Raw genomic sequence first — 22875 nt, forward strand, 5'->3', positions numbered from 1 at the left:
AAAGGGAAAAAAAAAGGTGATATATAATAAAGGGGGAAGAGAATTTCCTATCAGGCGCCCTCTCCGCTGGACCAGTGGTGGCAGCAGCCTCTCTCACACTCTTCGTCCTACCAATCCAATCTACCTGGGTTGTTCGATAGTTGCTGGAACTTCAAACAACGGCCGTTGGCTCTCCTCCTAAAGCTGGTAACTAACTATGGGGTACGGAGTACGGAGTCTGTGTTAGTGGCTGCTCAACATCGTCACTTGGGCAGTCAGACATCGTGCGTATTTATTTTTTTCTCACCATCTCCCTTTTCTCGATGTAGCACCATCTACGTAACTGAGCGCCTGTCGACATATACAATTCTTCGACCTGTACAACGCTTTCTTCCACGTATCGTACACGGCACCGGATTTCCTTCTCAATACGTTCAGGTGCATCTCTCCGTCTGCCTCGGGTTCTCACTTTCTCTATCCAGTCCAGTCTACTATGTACCCATCCCCTTCATTTCTATTCGACCCACAGAGCAAGGGGGAGAAGAAGGCGAAGGGGGTAGGATCCACCATCGCCGTTAAAAATGAACTGTCGGTGTCTTACATAGTACAAAACAACACACACTAGCCACGGAGAAAAATCACAAACCAAGGAACGATTTCCCTGGAGAAGAGGCACAGCATTGAGGGAAATGAGTAAGAAGAATTCAGATAAGGCTGAGATCGGCGGTATCAACAAGCCATCGACATGCAAAGTGACATAACCAGGTGGTAGCAAATAAAGGTGGCCTGGGATTAATCCGGAGTGCAGGGCCAATGTTAATCGTCGAAAGTTCCTTGTTCGGCGGTCCTCTTATCATGCACGCTGATATTCCTTCCCCTTCCGTGGACCGTGGTATATTTAATGCACCAACGCCTTCCCTTCATTTAAGCGGTCTTCCAAGCGGTCTTCCGGCGGTGAGCACAAGGCTAGAGATCACTAAATACGAGTAGTGAGGATAATGCCTGTATCCATGAGGTAGGTAGCGCCTGAGATGTGCGATGATTTGCATTTTTACTTTTTTGGCTTTCAGCCGTGTTAAATAATTTAAATAACGGTGAGCACTCTCCATGGTGATGACAGACCATGACAGCAGTGCAGTATACGTACTCGTATAAGGCATTCATCAAATGCGATCCCTCCACCCCCTTACCTTCTCTCATCGTGGGGTGGTGATCGATTGCCAAAGTCCACACAACTCGCCATTACATCTCTCTGCTAGTCATACAGCATTTCATCAACATTCCAGACGAAGCGTCGGCCGCACGCAGTATTCCTCATATACAGGGCAAATGGGAACCTATCCCGAGAATCCGTTGAACACGTTATTAGCGCTTTACCCGGCACTGTGGGCTGACAAGAGGAATAGATATATTTAATTGGGACGTGGCTGTCGACAAGTGATGGTGATGGATGTTGATGCCGGGAAGGCCCATTTATTGGGGGAGAAACTATCACGAGTACAAAAAGGATGGAAATACTTATATAAACGGCATGACGTGTAACTGGCTATACAGTTTCCGTCTTGAATGTGCTGACCCGTTGGATAGGCTATTAAGAGCCGGACAGGACGGCCTGATTGTTGGTTGGATCTAACAGCTGCCAGGCTAGAGTCCGTTGGGAATTAGTTAGCTCATGTTTTGCTTTCTCTTTCATCCTCACAATGCCGTCTCCCGAATTTTGACACCATAAGGGCGTCTGTCCGTTTACCCAAACGTATTCAAACGAAATATTCAAACGGAGTATTTGAATGTGGCTTTTTCAGGGGTAAACGGAATCAATGGACAAAGATCCTGAGGTTAGATAGCGGACAGGGCCCATCGTTGTCGAACAGCATTCCGGTAGACGGTGTTGAGGCTTCGTAGAATTAACCAACTTGCCAACCGGATATTTCGACGGAAGAAAATAGGGAGATTGATAGTTAAGGGCCATGACAGTCGATAATTGCTTCTTCGGTCATACATACGACTGTCATACCCTTGTGTGATGGTCAAATAGCCGTAGTTGGAGAGATTGAGGTCAAATATGACTATTGATATTTCTTTGTTTAACGGCTCAGCTTATGCGACAAGAGATTTGGGGTAGCAAGCCTGTATCCAGGGGGAAGTTCGTCGACCCAGGGGTAAGTTCAGATCAATTCTGTGACTGAGAGATACGTCAGAGGAGTAGCAGATGTCGAGAAGGTCTGAATAGATCTTTTGTCTAGATATTCAACGCGAGAATAAAACAAAGCGATGGTGTCGACGTAAATCTTCGATTTTTATCTCGATCCCGATCTTAATTTCTCGATCTTTGATATTTCACTTTCGGTCTCTCCAAAGCGGTCACCCTCTTTCGGACATGGCCAAAGGCGGCAGAAAGCTCTTTTTCAACAACATCCAAAACGATGACGACAACAACAACAAGCAACTAGAAGAAAAGACGTGAGACAAAAAACAAGAAACCCCGCTAGACTTCTAGGATGGAATTGGAGTAAAGAGAGGGCTCTAGGTATCCCCTGTCTTCGGAACCTCTGATCAGTTAAGCTAGCCCACTAACCCCAGATGTAGTTAACTACAGGCTATCGTTCAATTCCACAATGACATGCATAAGACATGCTAAACAAAATCAAGGACAGGTTTCGGAGCCATCGAGTTAGGCTCCATATACGGGAGTATATGTATCTGCTTCCCCTTGAACGATAGGCCCCTGCTTCGGTTAGCTCGCCATTTCGGTCCTTGGTTATGGCGCTTGAGCTATCGTCACCACGGCCTGGAAGTATCGGAGCGCACAACTCTTCTCCCAGAAGACCAAATCTAGGGCGCTTTGCCTTCTTGCCGTATCCATACACATTACGGAATTTGCCCGTTAGATATATATACCTACCCAAATTTGACCTGTTCACCCCAAGGCCCCGTCTAAACTTTTCAAGTGCGCCTCGGAGCCCGTGACCCATCGTAGCCACAAGCGACTTGCGTCAGTGGCCTGGTGGCTGGAATTTATAGGCCTAGATCCTATATCTCATGTTGAGGACAATCGTTCGCTCAAACCTCTCCCGAAAGTTGTATCTTCAAGACACATGATTTTTCAGCCTTTCCTTGTTTGAACCACCGATATCCAACAACACTTTGTTCAGAATCTTAACAACGAGCATGTTATCTCTAAAGCAGTGATCTTGGTCCACGATATGACCCTCCTCCTTCAGTTGTTGCCGCTTTGCTGCTGCTCTATTGCACTTTTGCCCACCTAAACATCAAGGCAGTTACCGTCCGCCGCCAAAAATGGAAGAGAGCCGCATTCTTGGGGAGGACCTCCATATCCTCCCCGAGCGATTGCTTGAACGTTTATCACAAATCCCAGGTTACTCCTGGGATCAAAACTTCACACCCATTCAGTCCTCCTACGACCACTGGCACTTCACTGGAATAAAATATTCCGCTGACTCCGAAACCACTTCGACCCAGACTGCTGCCTCTTCTTCCTCTCGATCGAAAGCCTCTGCATCATCGCATAACTCCCCGGAGTTGGAACCAAAGTCGTTTTTCCCCTCACAGTGGCGAAAGGCACCCAGCGAAGCTGGCAGCGAAATTACCTCCCCGCGCGAAGAAGCTGAACGACCGTGGCTTCCTGTCATTGCCCGTGTGTCCGGCCAAGTTGTTCGATTAGAGCGCGAATTTCATATCCTACGTTCCATAGTTGAAACCTCCGATCCAGAATGTAAACACACAGTCCGCCCTATCGATATCATACATCTTGCTCGTCAACCAGAGGACAGAGGGCTGCTTCTCGTAACGATCTACGAATATATATCACCCAACTACTTAAGGAGGTTGATTCCTGGCGGGCCAAACTCCTTTCAGATGGAATACACTACCACCGCTTCATCTGCCCCCAATATTGAAGAGGTTCCATTGCAAGCATTTTTTGATTTTGCCATTGGGGCATGTGAGTGTCTTGAGTTATTACATTACGGCTTGAAGACAATTCATGGCGAAATCCGTGGCGACGCTTTCCACTTCGCTGAAGACACTAGAGCTGTTAGGTTGATGAATACTGGAAATGGACCTAGATCGTTCGATAACGCCCTGGGTGACGGCTGGGCAGTTTTGTCTAAGGAGATTGGCGTAAGAAACAAGTTACAATTCATCGCGCCTGAACAGACCGGCAGATTGCCAACGGAGCCTGACAGCAGAACGGACATATATGCACTTGGTATTTTATTATGGATTATGCTCGCTCGGAAGCCGGCTTTCGAAGGTAAAGATCTTGTCGAGGTAGTGCAAAATGTTCTAAGCAAGAAGCTATCTCCTATATCGAGTTTGCGTCTCGACATGCCTGACGCATGCTCAGCTGTTATCCAAAAAATGACGAAAAAACAAATCAGCGAGAGATATCATACAATCTCAGCAGTTAAATGGGATTTTCAACTGATTTCGAAACTGCTGGGCGATGGGAATGCAAATGCACTTGCGGACTTTCAAGTAGCTCAGCGGGATGTTTCGTCCTTTTTCACGTTACCCTCTGGAATGTTCGGACGAAAGGTGGAATTCAACAGAATCATGAGTGTGGTAAACAAAGCCAACAAACGTCGACAAGCCGCCACCACCACTAACAAATCAAGCCTGTACACAATAAGTTCTACTTCCTCAATTTCTGGCGACAAGCTAGATAGCGTGGAAGTCGATGCCTCCAGTGATTCGGGTTCTTTGGGAGCGCCTATTACCGCGTTCAAGCCGAGTTCAACTTCTCATTCTGTGCTACCCTCTCAAGATTCTATGCTTATTGCTGAACCGGGGGCTATAGGTGGCAAATCTGCACTCTTATCAAGTCGTATGAAGAGCCCAACGGATTCACGGATGTCATGGGAATTTATTGAACGCGACTCCCCCAGTATCGCGTTCGACACCAGTACTTTAGCGCGGCGCAAGGCTGCTCACACTAAATATCGACATGGTGGCCGATGCGAGGTTATAACTGTATCTGGCCCAACTGGAATGGGAAAATCGGACCTGATCCAGCGCTTGCTGCCCGAAATCCGTAAACTTGGTTATGTTGCCGTTGCAAAGGTTGACCGACAATCTAAACTGCCGTTTGACCCCTTTCTCAAGGCTCTAGCCGGCTTGCTGCGCCAGATATTTTCGGAGCGTGATATTTCAACAGAATATCATAATTCGATCCGCGCTACTCTGCAACCTATTTGGCATACTCTTCATCAGTTTCTGGACCTTCCGTATCAACTACTCTTCCAGGATAATGTTGAATATGAGACGCCAGTACACCAGAGGGCCTTCCAACCTCTGAAAGGACTGAAGGAGGGTATAGAAGAAACATTTGGCGTCGGTGCTCCAGAATTTACCAGTCTCAGCCAAGGGCAATCTTCTCACGACTTTTGTCAAGGGCCCACGTCCTCAGGGATCAATTTTGTGGAAATCGTGATTGATGTGCTTAGGATTATGTCTTTGTACGAAGTTATCTGCATATGTGTGGACAACGCACATTTTGTAGACGATGAGTCTGCTGGTTTGTTACTCGACATTATGAAACACAAAGTAAGATGCGTCGTAATTCTTACTGGCCGCACCGACGACATTATCTCGCCTATCATGAAGTCCTTTTTTGAAACAGAAGGCCCCAATGTTACAAACGTGGCACTGGAACCACTTACGGAAAACGATATACTTGAGTTTGTTGCAGCGACAATGCACCAACCTTCGAACAGTTCCTTGGTGCCGTTAGCTGCTGTCGTCCAAGAGAAGAGTCGCGGAAACCCTTTCTATGCCCGCATGATCCTCGAAACGTGTTATCGCAAGAACTGTATCTGGTACTCCTGGAGAGATGCTGCGTGGGAGTTTGACCTTGACCGGGTGTTTTCCGAATTCGTGGTACCTGGGTACGGCGAAGGAATCGGAACCAGCTTTGTTGTCAAAAGGTTGCAAGAGATGCCATCTGCAGCGCGGTCAATTGTCCTATGGGCTGCTTTGTTGGGTACCACCTTTTCCTTTTCCTTGGTGCAGAAGCTACTCTCAGGGGAGTTTCTCTATGAAGTTGGAGGAGAGGACAAGGATGATGTGACCTGCCCAGCACAAACAAAATGGACACAAGATAGCAGTGATGTTGTGGCAGGCCTTCAGTTTCTACTTCAGGCATACATTCTCGTTCCTGGAGAGACCGATGATGAATTCAGGTTAGTTTTATATAATTGTGCCCGATGGTATTGAACCAAGTTAACTAACATATAATAGGTTCTCCTCTGATCACTACGCCCAAGCAGTCGCTTCTATGCGGCAGTGTCACAATTTAGAGAAAATGCATTTTATTATAGCACAAACTATGATGAAGTACTTACCTGATGATGAGGCTACAATGCATCTTAAAGCACGCCATATTGGGCTCTCCTCAAAATTAGTTAAGGAACGGATTCCTATACGCACTGCATATCGTGATGTCTTGTACCGAGCAGGACTGTCAAGTTACAATTCAGGTGCCAAGGCAATGGCCCTCAAACATTATCAACAATGTATTTTCCTTCTACAAGACCACCCTTGGGCTCCCGATACTCCAGACACATATTACGATGAGACCAGGGAGCTTTACATACAAACTGCAGAAATGCATCTCGCCTTAGGGCAAACAGATGAAACATTGAACGCCCTTAACGTTGTTTTTGAGAATGCACGCACAGCACCTTGCAAGGCCAGAGCTTGGACATTGCGGAGCCGAGTTCACTCTGTCTTAGGAGATATTTGCGCAGCCTTGGACGATTTATTCACTTGTCTAGAGGAGCTTGGCGTGAAGTTGAACCGCGTAACGACATGGGAGGAGAGCGACGAGGCATACAGAAAACTTGCGGAATATCTCCGGACTATTGATTTTAGTACCCTGTTATCGCGACCCCTCAGCAACGACCGAGCTTTAATGGCAGCTGGTGCGGTGATGAACGAAGCCATATCTGTTTGCCTGTGGCTTGACCCTATGATGTTCTTCCATTTAACGGTGGAAATGATGCGTATTAACCTCGAGTACGGGGCTATGACGCAGGTAGTTTACCTGTACTGTCAACTGTCAGCGATCGCATTGAGTCGTTTTAAGGACATTGAACTAGGTCTGAAGCTCAGTGATGCCGCTCTATCGATCCTGCATGTCACCAACGACCCATCAGCAATCGCGCGTGGCATTACGATTCATAACTATTTTATCAACCACATGCGAGAACCGGTAGCTACGATAATACCCTTCTTAGAAACGTCAACGGAGGCCGCTTTCTTCATCGGCGACCGTTATTATATTCTCCTTAATATATCCTCGATGGTTGTTACTCGGCTCGCTCTTGGCTACGATTTAGGAGAGATCGAGGATCTTTGCAATGATGCAACTGAAGGGATTAATGATTGGGCCCATGATATTCGTGGAGGAGTTAGCATAGTAGCAGCCCGGTACGTCTTATATAACTTATCATCATATGTGACAGATATTAACATATAATAGGCAAGCGGCACGTGCACTTCAAGGGAAAACAATTGCTAGTTCGGCAGACCTTGCTCTATCTGATGCCTATCATGACGATCAAAGATACCAGGCAGAGCTCATGGAACGGCTTCCAGGAAGACCCCATGTTCTGGTTATGTATCGCAGTATCATTTTTATTCCCCTGTACGCTTTTGGTCACTATTCAAAGATAATGGAACTGGGGGCCGAAATGATCGATGAATTACGCGGTGTCTTTTCGTTAAGATTAGCCACTCAGGTTTATTTTTATCTTTCGCTGGCTACTCTCTCCTTGCATCTCGAAGACCCCCAGCGGCCAGATTTAGAGTCTAGCATTAACACAGTTGAACGGTACAAAAAAGAAATTGACTATATGCGAAATGCTTGCGATGCAAATTATGGAATGTGGTCGTTACTGGTCAAAGCTTTGCTTTGTGAGGTGAGGAAGGATTTTCAAGGAGCGTTGGTAGCCTTTGAGGTACGTCCGGGTTCACCCTTGTGAATTATGAATATTTTTTTTATCTAACCATTAGGAATTGCAGGAGGCGTTGGACCATGCTCAAATTCACAACTGGCCAATCGAAGAAGCACTCGCTTACGAACTTCAAGGTAAAGAGGCTTCTGCATGATGTCGTGTGACAATTATAAGTGTTATGCTAACTACTCCCGCATAGTTGATTTCCTGGTCCGGCGGGGTGCTAAGCGTGCAGCGCAAATGATGCTCCAACCAGCTATTTCTGTGTGGAATAGAATTGGAGCCTCCAGAAAGGCAAGGCAACTAACGGATAAATATGAATGGCTAACGAGGATCGGAACAGTCTTAAGAACTAATGATGTTGGCTGCCAAACAGTCGACTCACTTCTCGGCGTTCAGCAGACTAACGTTACCGAACCTGTCTCTGAATCCCATGGTCTCAATTCACTTGAGAGTGGCCTTAACCAAAAATGGCTTGAGCAAAACCAGAAGCCAACTGAAGGACCTTCCGATATAACTGGGGTTGGGTTAGACATTATCGACTTATCTACAATCATTGAGTTTAGCCATGTAATGTCATCCGAACTCGAGGTCAACAAGCTCTTGACAAAAATGGTCGGCATAATACTGGAATCATGCAGCGGATCGGAACTTGCTCTAGTGATCACCGAGTTTGAGTCACAGGGATGGTGTGTTGCTGCCTTGGGCGACAACGAAAGTGAGCCCATTGCCTTTGAGAACGGGCTACCTTTCTCTGATGTGGAAGATAAAATGGCCCAGCAGATCAGCAACTATACTCTTCGTACAAGAGAGCCAGTTCTAGTGCATAACGTCTTGGAGGATGATAGATTTACTAATCTTAGTGAAGCCTATACATCCCACCATCCATATGGCCGGTCCATAATCGTTTTACCAATCATTCAGGCTAAGAAATTCCTTGGGGTAATACATATTGAAGGGAAGCCTAATTCCTTTACCCAGCGCAATTTGGTACTTTTGCGTCTCGTTTGCAATCAAATGGGCATATCTCTTGCAAATGCATTTCTTTTCCAGGAGGTGCGGAAAGTAAGGTAGGTTCAGACCCTTAATTCTATGTGCGGATAATGGTATCAGCTCCGTACGACTGCAGAAATACGAGCTAACATGATACACTAGTGCTGCTAATGCTGCAATGGTAGAAGCACAAAAGCGTGCGCTGGTACAAGCTCGGGAAGCGGAGCATAAAGCTAAAGTCGCAGAAGTCGAAGCCAACCATAACGTTAAACTTAAGGAAGATGCAGCTAAGGCCAAATCTATCTTCCTTGCAAATATCTCGCATGACTTGCGCACGCCCATGACTGGAGTGATTGGATTATCGGAATTGCTGAAAGCTACCAAGCTGGACCCTAAACAGGACGTTTACGTTGAGTCAATCCGTGTTTGTGCGGACACGCTGCTTACATTAATCAATGATATTCTTGACTTTTCGAAACTTGAGGCCGGGAAGATGAAGGTTTCGATTGTTCCAATTAATCTCCGCCAAACAATCGCCGAAGTCGTTCGCGCACTCCGTTACACTCACCGGGAAAAGGGCCTTGAAACGGTCGAAGACCTTGATAGTATCGATCCCAATCTTCTTGTTATGGGCGATCCTGTCCGTTTGCATCAAATATTCATGAACTTGCTCAGCAACAGCTATAAATTCACTCCAAAGGGATCAGTTACAGTTCAAGCAATAGTCGAAGAGGATACTCCAGAGCAAATTCGCGTAACTTGCAAGGTTGCTGACACCGGAATCGGTATATCAGAAGAGCAGCTAGTTCGCTTGTTCAGACCTTTCTCTCAGGCAGACAGTTCTACCGCGCGATCATACGGCGGCAGCGGATTAGGATTGAGTATATGCAAAGCTATTATCGAGGATGTCCTTGGCGGAAGAATATGGCTGCAGTCTAAGGAAGGTGAGGGGACTACGGTAACGTTTACACTTGTCTTTAAGAAGGCGGGCAAGGATGTGGTTCCAAAAACTCCGTGGACTCAAGAACCAGGACAGAAACAACCACACGCCCATACATTACGGGATATTTCTCACATACCTCGCGACCACGTCAGGATTTGCATTGCAGAAGACAATCCTATTAACCAAAAGATTGCAGTCAGTTTCGTTCACCATCTAGGGCTATCAAGTGAAGTATATAGTGACGGTGAGCAAGCCGTCGAAGCCCTTAGACAGAGATCTAAGGATGGGAATCCATTCCATGTTGTCTTGATGGATGTCCAAATGCCGGTGCTAGACGGTTGTGATGCGACACGTAAGATTCGTCAAGACCCAGATCCAAATGTTAACGAAGTGCTTGTCATTGCGATGACTGCGAGTGCCATAGAAGGAGATCGCGAGAAGTGCATCGATGCTGGCATGAATAACTACCTAGCCAAGCCTGTGCGATCAGATGTTCTCAAAGGCATGCTCGACAGGTATCTCGCACCGCAGACTAAGGCATTACCAAAGAGGTCAAAATCATCTGCTGCTGCTTCGCGTCTGATAGAGTTACAAGCTTCAGCTCCGCCTAGACACCAACCTTCTCCACCGTTAAAGGACCGAATTGCAGAGGAAAAAAAGACCAAGGCTGCGGTAGATGCTGCAATTGCGGCCGCAACTAAAAGGCGAAAAGGGGCAGCGAATGGTAGCACTGTGACTGGGGAGAACAGCAAACCTACCAAGCCTACCGATCAGCCTACCGAGGAGACAAAGGTGGAAGAACTTAGGGAGGATGATGACAAGACGCCGACCCCAGAGCAGTGAAGTCTGCATAATATCACAGGTAAAAGAGATTTTCATTCTCAGACTCCGCAACAACGCTCCGTTAGGGACGAGGCCCCTCCGGCACAGGGTACTCAGCTTTGACATCCAGCATTACATGGGCAGCACCGCTTATGCCCTGAAATAACATGATAATATCACTTCTCTGATTATGGGCAGTATATATATTGTCTTACCCCCATACTGCTTTTACTTTGATTGTTTTACCAGCTTTAATGACATTTAACAACCTGGGATATGTTTATGGAGGATCATAACTCTTCCACATATACCATTATGACGAGGACATTGTATATATGGGACACTTTTCTTTCTCTTATCGAGAACGGGCAATGGTTATTCTGGCGGCAAAGGCTGTACTCGTCTTGGGAGGCTGTTGGTTTGGGATCAATGGTGAACAAAAGACCAAAAAAAATGGGTTTCTTTATAATGTAACTGCTTTCTCATGAATAAATACTATTCTTTCATTAATTATCTTGTTCTAATATACGTATTCATCGAGAGGAGGGGGAAAATATTCTCAAATAGATCTATGTCCAAAGATGCGGAATCTTTTGACTCCTCCATCGGGAATCATAGTAAGCTTGACATGCGTTATATGACGGCCGGCAACGAGGTTCTCCCCTTCGAATACATGTTCTGTATCAGCTTTGCACGCCTGTTCTCCCTTGACCAACTCAGTCCAGCCAGCATGGTCAAACGGCGGCTCACTGTCGCCGTTGTCCTTCCAGTCGATTGACTCGACACGCACCGCACGCGGGAAGTTCCCTCTAAAGTCCTTGGTATCGACCACCACCTTGACGACAGACCCAGGCAGTCCCAGCTTCACGATAGCCCAGTCGACATGGCCTTGTTGGCGCGAGCGGGCGGTCTCCCATCCGTCGCCCATGTCCTTCCCTCGTCCGGGTAGGAGGAGGTTGGAAGCCGGAGTAAAGTGTTGGTTGCTAGCAGAGAGAGCAAGACCACCCATCAGCGCAGACGAGAGCTCTTCTATGGGCGGAGTCTGGCTCTGAGTTGATGCCAGAGACGGCGGCAGGGCATGGCCGTATAGCCTCAGTCTGGAGAATCCGCCATCTGGATACATACGCACCCGGACATGCGTCAACGGGCCTGTCGGCTCCAGCAACTTCCACGCGTGACGCATCGAGGGACCGCATGGCTGTAGCGGGAGGATGGTCTCCCATTTAAAGTAGCTGTCACTGATCATTTCCTGCTCACTCGAGGATGATTCAGGGTCGGCGCCTGGCAGATATGCACCCTCGACAAGGACTTGCTCGCCATAGTTGCCCACAAAGTACGCAGTATCAATCTCGATTCCTTCGATGATTCCACTGCCTACGCCCAGCTTGACGAGCGCCCAGTCGTACTCGGCCGGGTTATGGCGCCTGGTCTCCCATCCGTCGTACCATGCTCCTGTATGCACGAAGACGCCTGGCTTATGGATCGGAGGGCCGGGTGTGAGCAGGTTCGATGCAGCAGCAAAGTACTCATCGCTACAGGCCAGGATCGTGGAGTTCAAGCTGGAAGATGCTAGATTGGTCGTCTTGGAGAAGCATTTGTCTATCTCCTCTCGTGGGACAGGGCTGACCTTGGTGGGCATGGTGGACTATACAAATATAACTATACAAGATGATATTGACACGACTTTTCGATATTTCGATTATATTATTCAATCATTCCAAATAGCCCCAAGGATAAGCTGCTCTACTTATTTATCTACCGAGGACGAAACGGCATATCCCGTGAGATTCTGGTGGAATATCGAGTTCATCTCGGAAGTCGCCGTGTGGGGAAGAAGTATGTTGAAGCTGATCCTAAGTTAACCTTTGAGGTTTGAATACGCTCATTCTGACTGGCTACTCTAGGCTCTATCAAACATTTGGGCTAAGATCGAGATTGTGTGATGATGCAATGTTTGTAACAAGGGCTCACCTCGTCTCCGCCATCTCCATCAAGGCTCCCTTTTTCTCTGCGCCAGGACTAGCTGAGGATATACATACTCCGTATATAAACAGATATACGCAGTTATAATGGCATCCGCGACTGGGATTCCGGAAGAAAGGCCGTCATCATTTCCAGATGGCGTGGAGAATGAACCGCTGCTCGGGCAGCCGGGAGCTGTCACCCAGCGAGAGGACCAGAATATCTTCACCAACCTGATTACTGGTATGCAGACAGTCGGACTGAACTGCTTGCTGACAATAGATGAATGAGCTAATCCGAGGTCTTTAGGAACGGCGGGACTGGCGCAGATCGGGATACTGGTCGTAAGTCTTATGGCTACGAATATCACCATCGAAAATGAAGGCTAACAAGCATTGACAAGACTGTGGCCCTCGTCTGGTCCGGAATCTTTACTCATGATCTCATATTCTTCTCGCCGCACCCGGTAAGTGACTCTCTGCGCGTAGACGGGTAGACCCTTTATATTGACAACGGCGACAGCTTCTCAACTCTGCAGCTATTTTGCTCACTGTCCAAGCAATCCTCGTCGTACAGCCGACCAGGACGCCCTCACAGAAGCGAACAGGCGCCCTCACGCACTTTGGATTCCTCGCTGTCGCAAACTTGGCCTTCATCTCCGGCCTCATCATCATCGAAATCAACAAACAGAGCCATCCGGAGTCCCGTTTCTCCTCCGTCCACGGCATCCTTGGTCTGATCACCTACATCACCATCTTCCTGCAGGCAGCCGTTGGCGTTGCACAATACTTCTTCCCAGAGACCGTCTTTGGTAGCGTTGAAAACGGAAAGAAGATATACAAATGGCACCGTGTGAGCGGATATGTGCTGTTTGTCATGGAATTGGCAGTCGTTATAGCTGCTACAAAGACGGATTATAATGTCAAGACTTTGCATATTGGATTCTGGCCTGTTACTATTGCAGCCTTTCTTACTTTTGCCGGAGTTGCTGCCAGAATCAAAAAGTTCAAACTACCAGCCTTTGGAAAACGATCTGCTACTCCGTGAAGAGCCTGAGGAGTTCACTCTCCTATATTTCAATATCATACGGATGATGTTTCTTTTCTTTCTTCCAATTATCCGTTTCAATCTCTCTCTTGTGGCCATAAGCTACGGAGCTTCTGGCCGTAGAGACACTGAATCAACATGTCTCTTTATCACTAGTTAAAATTCGGAAGATTACCAGCGACTCTAACATATATATATTCTTCTACCCTAGATCAATCATGATTTACCAGTAGTTGCTTATTGTAATTTTATATTGATATTTGCGTTTGTGGTAGTTAGTTACTTGGTTTGCATTCCCAACTCCAAAAAATCTTCAAAAAACCACTCGACGTCCAAACAACAAAATCCCCAACGACCGCGCATCTCACCACAAGCAGACCCCAATGAGGTCTTCCACGCTGTACGTATGCCTCAATTGCAGGTTAACACTTAGAACACCAAGTCAAAACGCCGCCTTTTCTCGCCGCGTTCTCAGCACTGCGTCATCTCGACCGCCTACAGCACCAAAGCCAATCCCCAATGTCCGACACATTCGTGAAAATGCGGAGCTATACTCCCAAAACTGCATCGATCGCAATTATAAACCTGTCGCAGACTATCCGCCGCGAATACAATCTTTAGCCAAGGAAGCGTCTGATTTGCAACACGCTCTAAAGCATCCACGGGCGAGGATAAAGCAGGTCGAAAAGGAAATAGCTAAGCTTGCTACACTTACTGCGCGTCAGTCGCAACATAAACAGACTGGAAAACAGGAAGAAACGGGACAGGATGGAGTGACGTTGGTCGAGGAGGCGGATAACAATGCAGCACTTGAGGCACTTCGACTAGAAGCAAAGGAGCTTAAGGATGCCTCCCAACAAATCATGGACCGCAGGGAGAATTGTATAGAAGAAATTCAGCAATTGGCATTGTCACTACCGAATCTTACCTCTAAGGACACTCCAATCGGAGATGTGCCACGGATTGTCGCATACATCAATTTTGACCCTCAATCACCTCCCTCATATACCTCACCAGCGGCACACCCTTCTTCTAACCTACGATCCCACGTCTCTATCGGAACTGAATTGGGGCTAATAGATTTTTCAAGCTCTGCAACCTCAACAGGGTGGGGATGGTACTTCCTCACTAACGAAGGCTGTCTGCTTGAACACGCTCTCGTTCAGTACGCTCTCAGTACAGCTCATAAAAAGGGCTGGAAACCTGTCTCTCCACCGAGTGTTGTCTACTCCCATATTGCTGAAGCTTGCGGTTTTCAACCTCGAGATGCAAATAACGAGCAGCAAATTTGGTCTATCCAGCAGACGGAGAGGGACAGAGCTGCCCATAAGCCTCAGCGCAGCTTAACAGGAACTGCCGAGATCCCTCTCGCTGCGATGTATGCATCACAAGAAATCCAAGCTGGGCAGCTTCCTATAAAGCTTGTGGGAGCAAGCAGGTGCTATCGAGCAGAGGCTGGAGCAAGAGGCGTTGATACCAAGGGATTATACCGCGTACATGAATTTACCAAAGTGGAATTATTTGCCTGGGCTGACAACATCGAGTGTAATTCCACGAGCACAGTTTCCAACGAGATAACATCGACAACTGTCTTTGAGGAAATGCTTTCCATTCAAACAGATATCCTCTCCTCACTCAACCTTCCCTGCCGAGTATTGGAAATGTCCTCTTCGGATCTTGGTGCAAGCGCAGCTCGAAAAAGAGATATAGAAGTTTTATTCCCATCTAGAATACCGAGTGATTCTAACAACTCATCGGTACTGGACCCTGAATACAGTGGATGGGGAGAAGTTACTTCTACCTCAATATGTACGGATTATCAAAGCAGGCGACTTGGAACAAGGGTTCGTGGCAGCGGGGGAGAGTCAAGATACCCACATACTGTGAATGGCACTGCCATGGCTGTTCCGAGAGTTCTAGCTGCTATACTGGAACATGGCTGGGATGAGAAACTAGGTGGTGTCGTTATTCCTGAAGTACTGAGGCCCTGGATGGGAGGAATAGAGGTTATCGCGAAGAATAAATAAAGGTATAGAATAACGAATCTCTGTAAAATATATGTACTTTATAATGTGACATTTGGCATCCTGATTAGTTAACTCTATCCCGTTAACATATCTTATAGAAACCGCCCCTGTTTCTCCCTGCCATGTTCTCCTCTATCACCTCTGATCCACGCCAATCCATGTAGTTTAAGAGGAGTTCATCTCTTAATAGCTATGATGTATGCCAACGACGCCTATATACCGCCATGGTTTAGCTTGCCGCCGAGTTTGTTTCTATTTCCAACGTTAAGACTCTACAGTCATTTTTACTTGATTCACTTGCCTGCTGCTGGGAGGTATTACACCTCCAGATACGAATAAATGAAATCTGGATCGCTATATCACTTTTTCTTGCCTGATTTTTAGGCGGGTATTCTGGGGCTTCGGTCTTGAAGATCTTGTTGTGGCACAAAATAAAAGCCCTAGTTTATATACCCGCATAACCTCTTAATATATATTGTGTGTGCAAGCCGTAAGACCATAGTCTTAGAAGTTACACCTTTATATCCTGTTAATCATAAGCCATATAATCACTCTGATACATATTGGCCATACTATGTAGTCAAATGGATGTCGTCACAGAGCCTCAACTTGGACCTCGGGCTGAGTCAGCCGCACTGCGGACTATCTATAATCCGGCAGCCTCAACTAACTGGTGACTAATAAAGTATCACGTGTAACAAGATGACATAATAAAACTCGCGGTAATTAAGCGCGCTACTTTCTAAAATATCAAACCTCAAGGACGCAGAAAACTCAGGCTACATTTTCAAAAAGCCCCCTTGCCAACCCCATACCCGCGTACGGATGGGAGTTGATTGCATCCAGAAGTTGTCAAGGACAATCAACCTAGGTTCGCTTGTATCCAACAATCAATCCTTTAAAACTTGGACCTGCCCTGTTATAGAGGCACCCTATTATGGAAGACCCTCTCTATCCTTACATCATAGATCATAGTATAGCAGGGTGTATTCCGTCCACCCGATCGCCACTCTAAGATGCACCTCTCTTCTGTGCCCCCCGAGACGCTAGCCACATAGACGATGTTAAGCGTTTAGTAGAGCTAGATAATGATGAAGAGACCCCATTCCCTTCTTGGATTTAGGGAATATAAAATATTCGTTTGACGATAAGTAGTATGTCCAAGACCGAAGACGCCATGCTTACTTTAAGGTATAAGTGAAGATAAAACATTAAGATAGCATCAGCGCGCAACAAACTGACAACTGATATATATGAAACAAAGATTCGTAAAGACATTCACACATAGCACTTGATATTAATATATGAAAACAAAATGAAAAAAGAAGATGGATGGACACGAAACCGGGGATGCGTTGTTAATAGTGAATCGAATGAAAGACCAGCTCAAACATGCATGAGCCATATTACTTTCTACTATGCAAGTATATCATTAATACCAAGGAAGATCAGCTTCCTCGATTCTCGTACAAGTCAAATAGGTCACTAGTGGCCTAGAAGATGATCCATCACCTTCGCCGCAAGAGCTTTTCAAGTCCAGCTCGAGAAAGTTTCGCATTAGCGGCTTGACAATTTCCTTTGCAAGACGTTTCAGTTCGTCCATTTTGCTCTCGAATCTCTTTAGATTTTCGCGAGAGTAGGAGGTTGGATGGAGTTTAAGGAAGCGTTTGATTTCATCGTGGGTTAGGTAAGCCTGCGAGTTGGAAGATCCGATGAGTCTGTATGTTCGGCCAATACAGAAGGGAACTTGCGGTTTGGTATCGGTCCCATTGGCGGTCGAGTTTCCGGTAGAAGGGCGGGCAGCGGTGGTGTTGGTGTTTGAGCGACGGGATGAGGCTGAGTTGGAAGTATTATGTTGCCGTCCACTGCCGCTGCTTCCGCCAACGGTGGATAGGTTCCGGGTTGAAGCTGAAGGGTTGGCACTTCTACTCTCTCTCGGAGTGCTCCGCGTTGATGTAGGAGCAGCAGGACTTTTTAATATCGATGACGGAGGAGGCGTCGTGTTATCAACCAGCCATTGCCGGAATAGGGAGACGGCCAGCCAGTCCAGGTAGTTATTGAAGGGAGTAACTCGTTCGCCCCGTGAAGTCGTCAGGGTCAGACGGAAAAGCTTCGATTCCGCCCTTCTGATTGCGTCTTGTAGATCTTCGACTTTATCTTCTATCAAGTCTAGTACTGCATCCGGGAGTGGCGACTTGTGGTCTCGGCCAACTAGTGGCAGAGAGACAGGCCAGTCACCCACGATATGAATAAGAGCTTCTGTAAAAATAACACGGCTGCGGGCCTGGTATCCAAGCCTGATGTAGCTTGCTGGAAATTTCGCAATATGCTTGTATAGTGAAGAGGAGAAGCGCAATAGATGATAGTCCACCCGGGGGCCGGTGACGGTTAGGGCGTCATACATATCAGCCAGCGCAATCAACGACTTACACTGAGAATACGCTATGGTGATATTGTGCGGGTTTAACTGTGGCGCGTAGTTATAAAAGATACGAAAGAGGTTGTCGTAGTCACGGATCGTAGGGTCGACCGGTGCAGCCTCCTCGGGCTGCGTAGCCAGAGGCAAGTGAAGAGCAGATTGGATCCCCGTCAGATTTGCCATTGACCGAAAGAACCCTTGCTGAGGAGGTAGAGGCTTGTTTCGACTCGGTAGCGGTGGGTGAGTCTGCTGCGCAGCCTGTCCAAACACAGAGCTGCTAATACACGGCGGCTATCCAGTATGTTAGCTTGCATATACACATATATTCAGTTCGGGGTACATACCTTCTGCACGAGAATAGGCACCTCATCCCCTTCCCTGTTCTCCCAGTCCAGCTCGTACCTCCATTTCGTCTTTGTCGGTGGTACACCATTGCGATGCGTACACGACCTTCTTGACTCGACACTGGTCCGAGGCACATCGTCTTCATCTTCCTCGTCATGATTCTCACCAAGCTCATACACGACTTCCAGCCCTGGCTGACTAGTCACATCTACCCCGGGTCGATTGGATATATTAGCAGTGGGAGCTGCCGCAGAGATCTCGCGTTGTGCCTGCACGCTCGACCACTCGTCACTCGTCGAAGCCTCGAAAAAACCCGAGTTCTGCGCCAGTATCAGTCGATGCAGAAGGTACCTGCGCTCCTGGTCCGCCGCACGAATCACTATCTCCACATCTCCGGTGGTAGAGAAGATGGGGAACTCATTTAGTTGTGGGTGAGACGAACCGCCAGCGTGAGAGCGGCTACCGAAACGATGATGGCGTCTCGACCGGCGCGACGAAGTCACTGACGACGGACCACGGGAAGTAGCCGTGGATGGTTCCATGGCCGCCGGTTGCGAAACCATGGGTGAAGACAAAGCTCTTTTCCCCCCCCTTTGTTTACTTATATAAAAAAACAATGGACCGCTTCTCTCGTGGATCGAGTGGGGAGAGGAAACGAGGGTCGTCTCAGCAGTGGACGGGGTCGAACATGGTCTCAGCGAAATGTCTTAAATATGGCCGCCACGACAGAGAGACGACAGAGGCTGGTCTCTTCCGACGATGACAGCAGGCGCGGTAACTTTCTTGTCTTCTAAAGAATAGATGTCAACTTGTTGTTGACGATGAAATAACTTGAAACCAAAGGCCGAGGCGCTGAAACGGAGGCGCGTAACCGGGATTGCCTTCAGGGGGGTCCCTTCAGGGCCTTTCCAGACAGCTTTCGCCAACAATCCGCCGTAGAGAAACAGGATGGGGCGAGTCTGTATAGTTGTTTGGCAGTAGATGTTGACGTCGAGTGAGGCTGTGCAGCGTTTTTGATGGAAAACGTCCGAGGCCAGGCCACCGATATTACAACCAGTTAATATATCAGACGAAAAGAGGCCCGCCTGCTGGTATGTTCGAGCCGGCGCGAGGCACAGCTGAAGAGCTCTTCGAGGCTTGCGGCGCAGTGTCGAATCGTTATGATGAGTCCGTCAGTCGCAGGGGAACTCGATCCACCGGGAGGCAACGAGAACCTATAAAAACCGGCTGTGGCTGCATCTCAAGGCGTTTCCTTGCCTTAGTCTCATGCAGTCCCAGCAGGCATTTCCGGGTTTTATGTCTTCACATGAACGGCGGAGAGAATCGAGCCAGTTGAGGTTGACATGTCTAGAAGCAAGATATAGTATATCGTGGTTTATATATGTGATATCCAGTTTCTTCAGGAGAGAAGGGAAGAGGCAATATATTATTTCCGCAAGGTGTGTATATATATTTATAGCGACAGTCGTGGTGTCGAAAAGGTGTACATGTCTTCATCAGAAAAAGGTCGTTCAACGAAGCTCGAGATTGAGCCACGTTATAAAATAAGAATAAGCAAAAAGGTTTGAGGCGAAAAGGGAGGCCGTTGAGCGGTAGAGAAGAAAAAGGAATAAAAAACTGGACAAGTAGCCAGTGGATGTACGAAGAGGAATTAATATTTTCGACAAAAGGATGACCTTGTCTAACATCTCCTCCAGTCGAGATAGACGACCTGCCTGACCGTTCCGTCGGCGCCATCCTCCCGGCTCATCTCTCCGGTGGCATTGTCGTTGTCGCTGTCCATACGAACATCGGTGTTGATGTTGAATGGGTAACTTTCGCCGCATGGAGACCAGACTCTCTTGTTTGCTTCATCATCGAGACGGTAGTTGCCTCTACGTGGGCCAGAGATGCCGGTAGCGGTGAATGCCTGAAGGGCTAGGGTTAGTTGATACCGGACTGTGAAGAGGGGGGGGGGGGAGAGAAGAAGGTAATAGGGTAACATACCTGATCGGGGCTTCCAGAGAAGTAGTAGATGCTTCCGTGCCTACCGGTCACACCAGAGTCCAAACGAGCAGAGCCATAGTAGGTTGCACCGGAGACGGAGAACTGGTAACCATTGCGAGCAGCGACTTGGAGGTTCACCTGGCAGTTGGTGCGCTCATCGGCAGGAGAAGTTTTGGAGCTGATCTTTGCAGTGAGAGATTCATATTCGACAACAATAGATCTGCGGTCGTTGGCAACAGAGTATCTGACGGTCCTGGTGTCTGATGGACATCCACTTCCACCATGGTGTCTCTCGGTCAGAGTAAGAACATCTGGTATATCAGTCTCAGGTGTAGTGTCTGGAATTGCAAGGCCGATTGCCTGGGAGGCGGCAAGGCCAAGGAGAGCAATAGAAAGCTTCATGGTATATATATAAGTATAATGTATGAATATTGAGATCAGTCCTGATGACTATGCAGAATCGAGACCTGAATGATGTGCGGTGGAGAAGGGAATCTGCAGGATCTCTGATGGAAATGTGGGGAGTTTATATCTTCAGTCAGTATATAGGGAGATGGAATTATAAGTGGTTGATGGAGGCTGCATCTTCTGCAGCTTTCAACCCCGACATCGCAAGGATATCCACGGCCTTTCATGTCTTGATACTGGGAAATATTCGTTGGCACCATGCACTATCCAGTGCTACCTCCTCTAGTCCAGCCATAGAGCGAAGACCAACAATCCAGCAGGTCGAAGCGCATGAACCGGGTGGATGCGCTTCTTGTCTAGGCCCTGCGGAGCGGGAAGGGGGTTGGAGGCAAACAAACAGTGAAGAAGAGATAGAATTGGGGAAAAAAAAGAAAGCTAGTGTGAGAACAGTATTCTCCTCGGAATGACACCCTAATCGATATAGAAACCCAAATATATTGCATCGGGCTCGTGGAGGGGCACATATATTTAAAAGTATCCTCCGGGTGCAACAATATAAGATTATTGGGACGTGGGGACATCGCATGCGAGGCTTTTTGCCCTGAGGTTTATATATCAAATTCCCTGCCAATATTAAACGGTAACGGGCGTATACATATATTGGAAGGTAGGATTTCCAGTCTAGCGGTGATTTCCGCAGGGATTGATGGCACCACGTTAGCGATTGCCAATATCAAGGGTATTCATGTATATGTATATGCAGCAGGGCAAGCAGACGGCAGGCCAAAGGTAGCAGCACTCTCATACTCAGGTATATTCTACAGCCATAAACCCGTGATACGTTCTCAGTCTCTAGTCTTCCTGAAGAACCGGCTTTTTGCTGTCATTCAAAGAGAGTCATCTCTTTAAAGTCTGCTGGCAGAATAGTGAGTTTTGCACTCGGCTAGCAGAGCCAAAATAACAGGCAGATGCCTGCACCAGAAGGCCATGTGTATAGGGATTATATTGAAACCGGCCAGGGGTCCAGGAGAACCAACGCGGATCAAGATATCTTCATCGTATGAAGACCGAACGCTGTTCTCTCGTGTTTATATTAAGCTTCTTATTTTGCGTGTTGCAGAACAGGAACAGGGGGGAATGGGTTTGTGATTTCCCAGCCTACTATGTAAAACAGGATACGAGCAGATGGCCTGCCGTCCCTCTGATTGGGCTTGTGAGGCCGGAAGATGTGCTGGAAGAATGCTCTGTGGAGTAAAGTAATACGTTCAAAAGAGTCTTTTTACAACTTTTCCATCTGCAAGTAATAACTGGAGGGTTCCTGGCTGAGTCAGCACATCCTCTGGTGGGTGCTTTTTTTGCATGCCATGGACGAGGGATCGATCTCGACAACAACCTGGATGATAAATACTTAGGAGGATATACTGAACAAGACAGCATGGGTTGGGCATGAGGCAAAGCCCCCGGACAAGGTTATTTTTAACAGTGACGATCATGTACGTGCGTGTGGAGAGCCATGGAGACGGAGATGTAGGGATTGACAACCAGCTAGTTAAGTCGACCGTTCGACGTTTAGCGGGAGAGAAACAAGATAATAGACATACGAAGGTGGTGATGGAGACACATTCTCGGTCTACAAGGTTGTGAGCAAGGGTCGGTTCAGTTGCCTTCTTTTTTCTTCTTTCCCCCTTCTCAAACACACTTCTATCGTATACTAAAAGAGACTTATACTAGTTGACAATGCCATGATCTAAACGAGCTTCAACTCTATTCTCACCGCAAGGACGGGATACTACCATCAAACTATCCAATCCTGTGGTTCTAACAGGGTGCAACTCCGTCAGGACATGCATGGAGTATTAATTACTACCACAGATACTAGAGAGCCATTATCTCGCCCTCTTAATGAGGCATGGGGCCCTGCCAGTGTCGTGGATCAGGTATTATTACCAGGCTCAGGGGTTCCCCTCA

General features: G+C 47.4%; 6 protein-coding genes across 6 annotated transcripts; 3 read left to right on the forward strand and 3 right to left on the reverse strand.

Moving 5' to 3' along the window:
- Positions 1-3276: 3276 nt before the first annotated feature.
- On the forward strand, positions 3277-10734 carry MCYG_00336 (two-component sensor protein histidine protein kinase; the record flags this gene model as incomplete). Its single annotated transcript, XM_002850186.1, has 6 exons — positions 3277-6179; positions 6238-7428; positions 7565-7958; positions 8023-8089; positions 8155-9025; positions 9111-10734. The coding sequence occupies 6 exons, from the start codon at positions 3277-3279 to the stop codon at positions 10732-10734; spliced, it is 7050 nt and encodes a 2349-aa protein (XP_002850232.1).
- A 538-nt stretch (positions 10735-11272) lies between these two features.
- Positions 11273-12352, reverse strand: MCYG_00337 (allantoicase; the record flags this gene model as incomplete). Its single annotated transcript, XM_002850187.1, has 1 exon — positions 11273-12352. The coding sequence occupies one exon, from the start codon at positions 12350-12352 to the stop codon at positions 11273-11275; it is 1080 nt and encodes a 359-aa protein (XP_002850233.1).
- A 430-nt stretch (positions 12353-12782) lies between these two features.
- MCYG_00338 (conserved hypothetical protein) lies at positions 12783-13722 on the forward strand (the record flags this gene model as incomplete). The annotated part of the gene is made up of 4 exons (XM_002850188.1): positions 12783-12918; positions 12985-13019; positions 13079-13141; positions 13198-13722. The coding sequence occupies 4 exons, from the start codon at positions 12783-12785 to the stop codon at positions 13720-13722; spliced, it is 759 nt and encodes a 252-aa protein (XP_002850234.1).
- A 383-nt stretch (positions 13723-14105) lies between these two features.
- Positions 14106-15749, forward strand: MCYG_00339 (seryl-tRNA synthetase; the record flags this gene model as incomplete). Its single annotated transcript, XM_002850189.1, has 1 exon — positions 14106-15749. One exon carries the CDS (start codon positions 14106-14108, stop codon positions 15747-15749), a length of 1644 nt encoding a protein of 547 aa, XP_002850235.1.
- A 1432-nt stretch (positions 15750-17181) lies between these two features.
- MCYG_00340 (conserved hypothetical protein) lies at positions 17182-19055 on the reverse strand (the record flags this gene model as incomplete). The annotated part of the gene is made up of 2 exons (XM_002850190.1): positions 17182-18459; positions 18513-19055. The coding sequence occupies 2 exons, from the start codon at positions 19053-19055 to the stop codon at positions 17182-17184; spliced, it is 1821 nt and encodes a 606-aa protein (XP_002850236.1).
- Positions 19056-20194: 1139 nt separating this feature from the next.
- Positions 20195-20901, reverse strand: MCYG_00341 (uncharacterized protein; the record flags this gene model as incomplete). Its single annotated transcript, XM_002850191.1, has 2 exons — positions 20195-20422; positions 20500-20901. 2 exons carry the CDS (start codon positions 20899-20901, stop codon positions 20195-20197), a joined length of 630 nt encoding a protein of 209 aa, XP_002850237.1.
- Between the last annotated feature and the right edge of the window lie 1974 nt (positions 20902-22875).

Source organism: Microsporum canis, genomic scaffold (assembly GCF_000151145.1).
Source record: "Microsporum canis CBS 113480 supercont1.1 genomic scaffold, whole genome shotgun sequence".
In the NCBI taxonomy this organism is placed as follows: Eukaryota; Fungi; Ascomycota; class Eurotiomycetes; order Onygenales; family Arthrodermataceae; genus Microsporum; species Microsporum canis.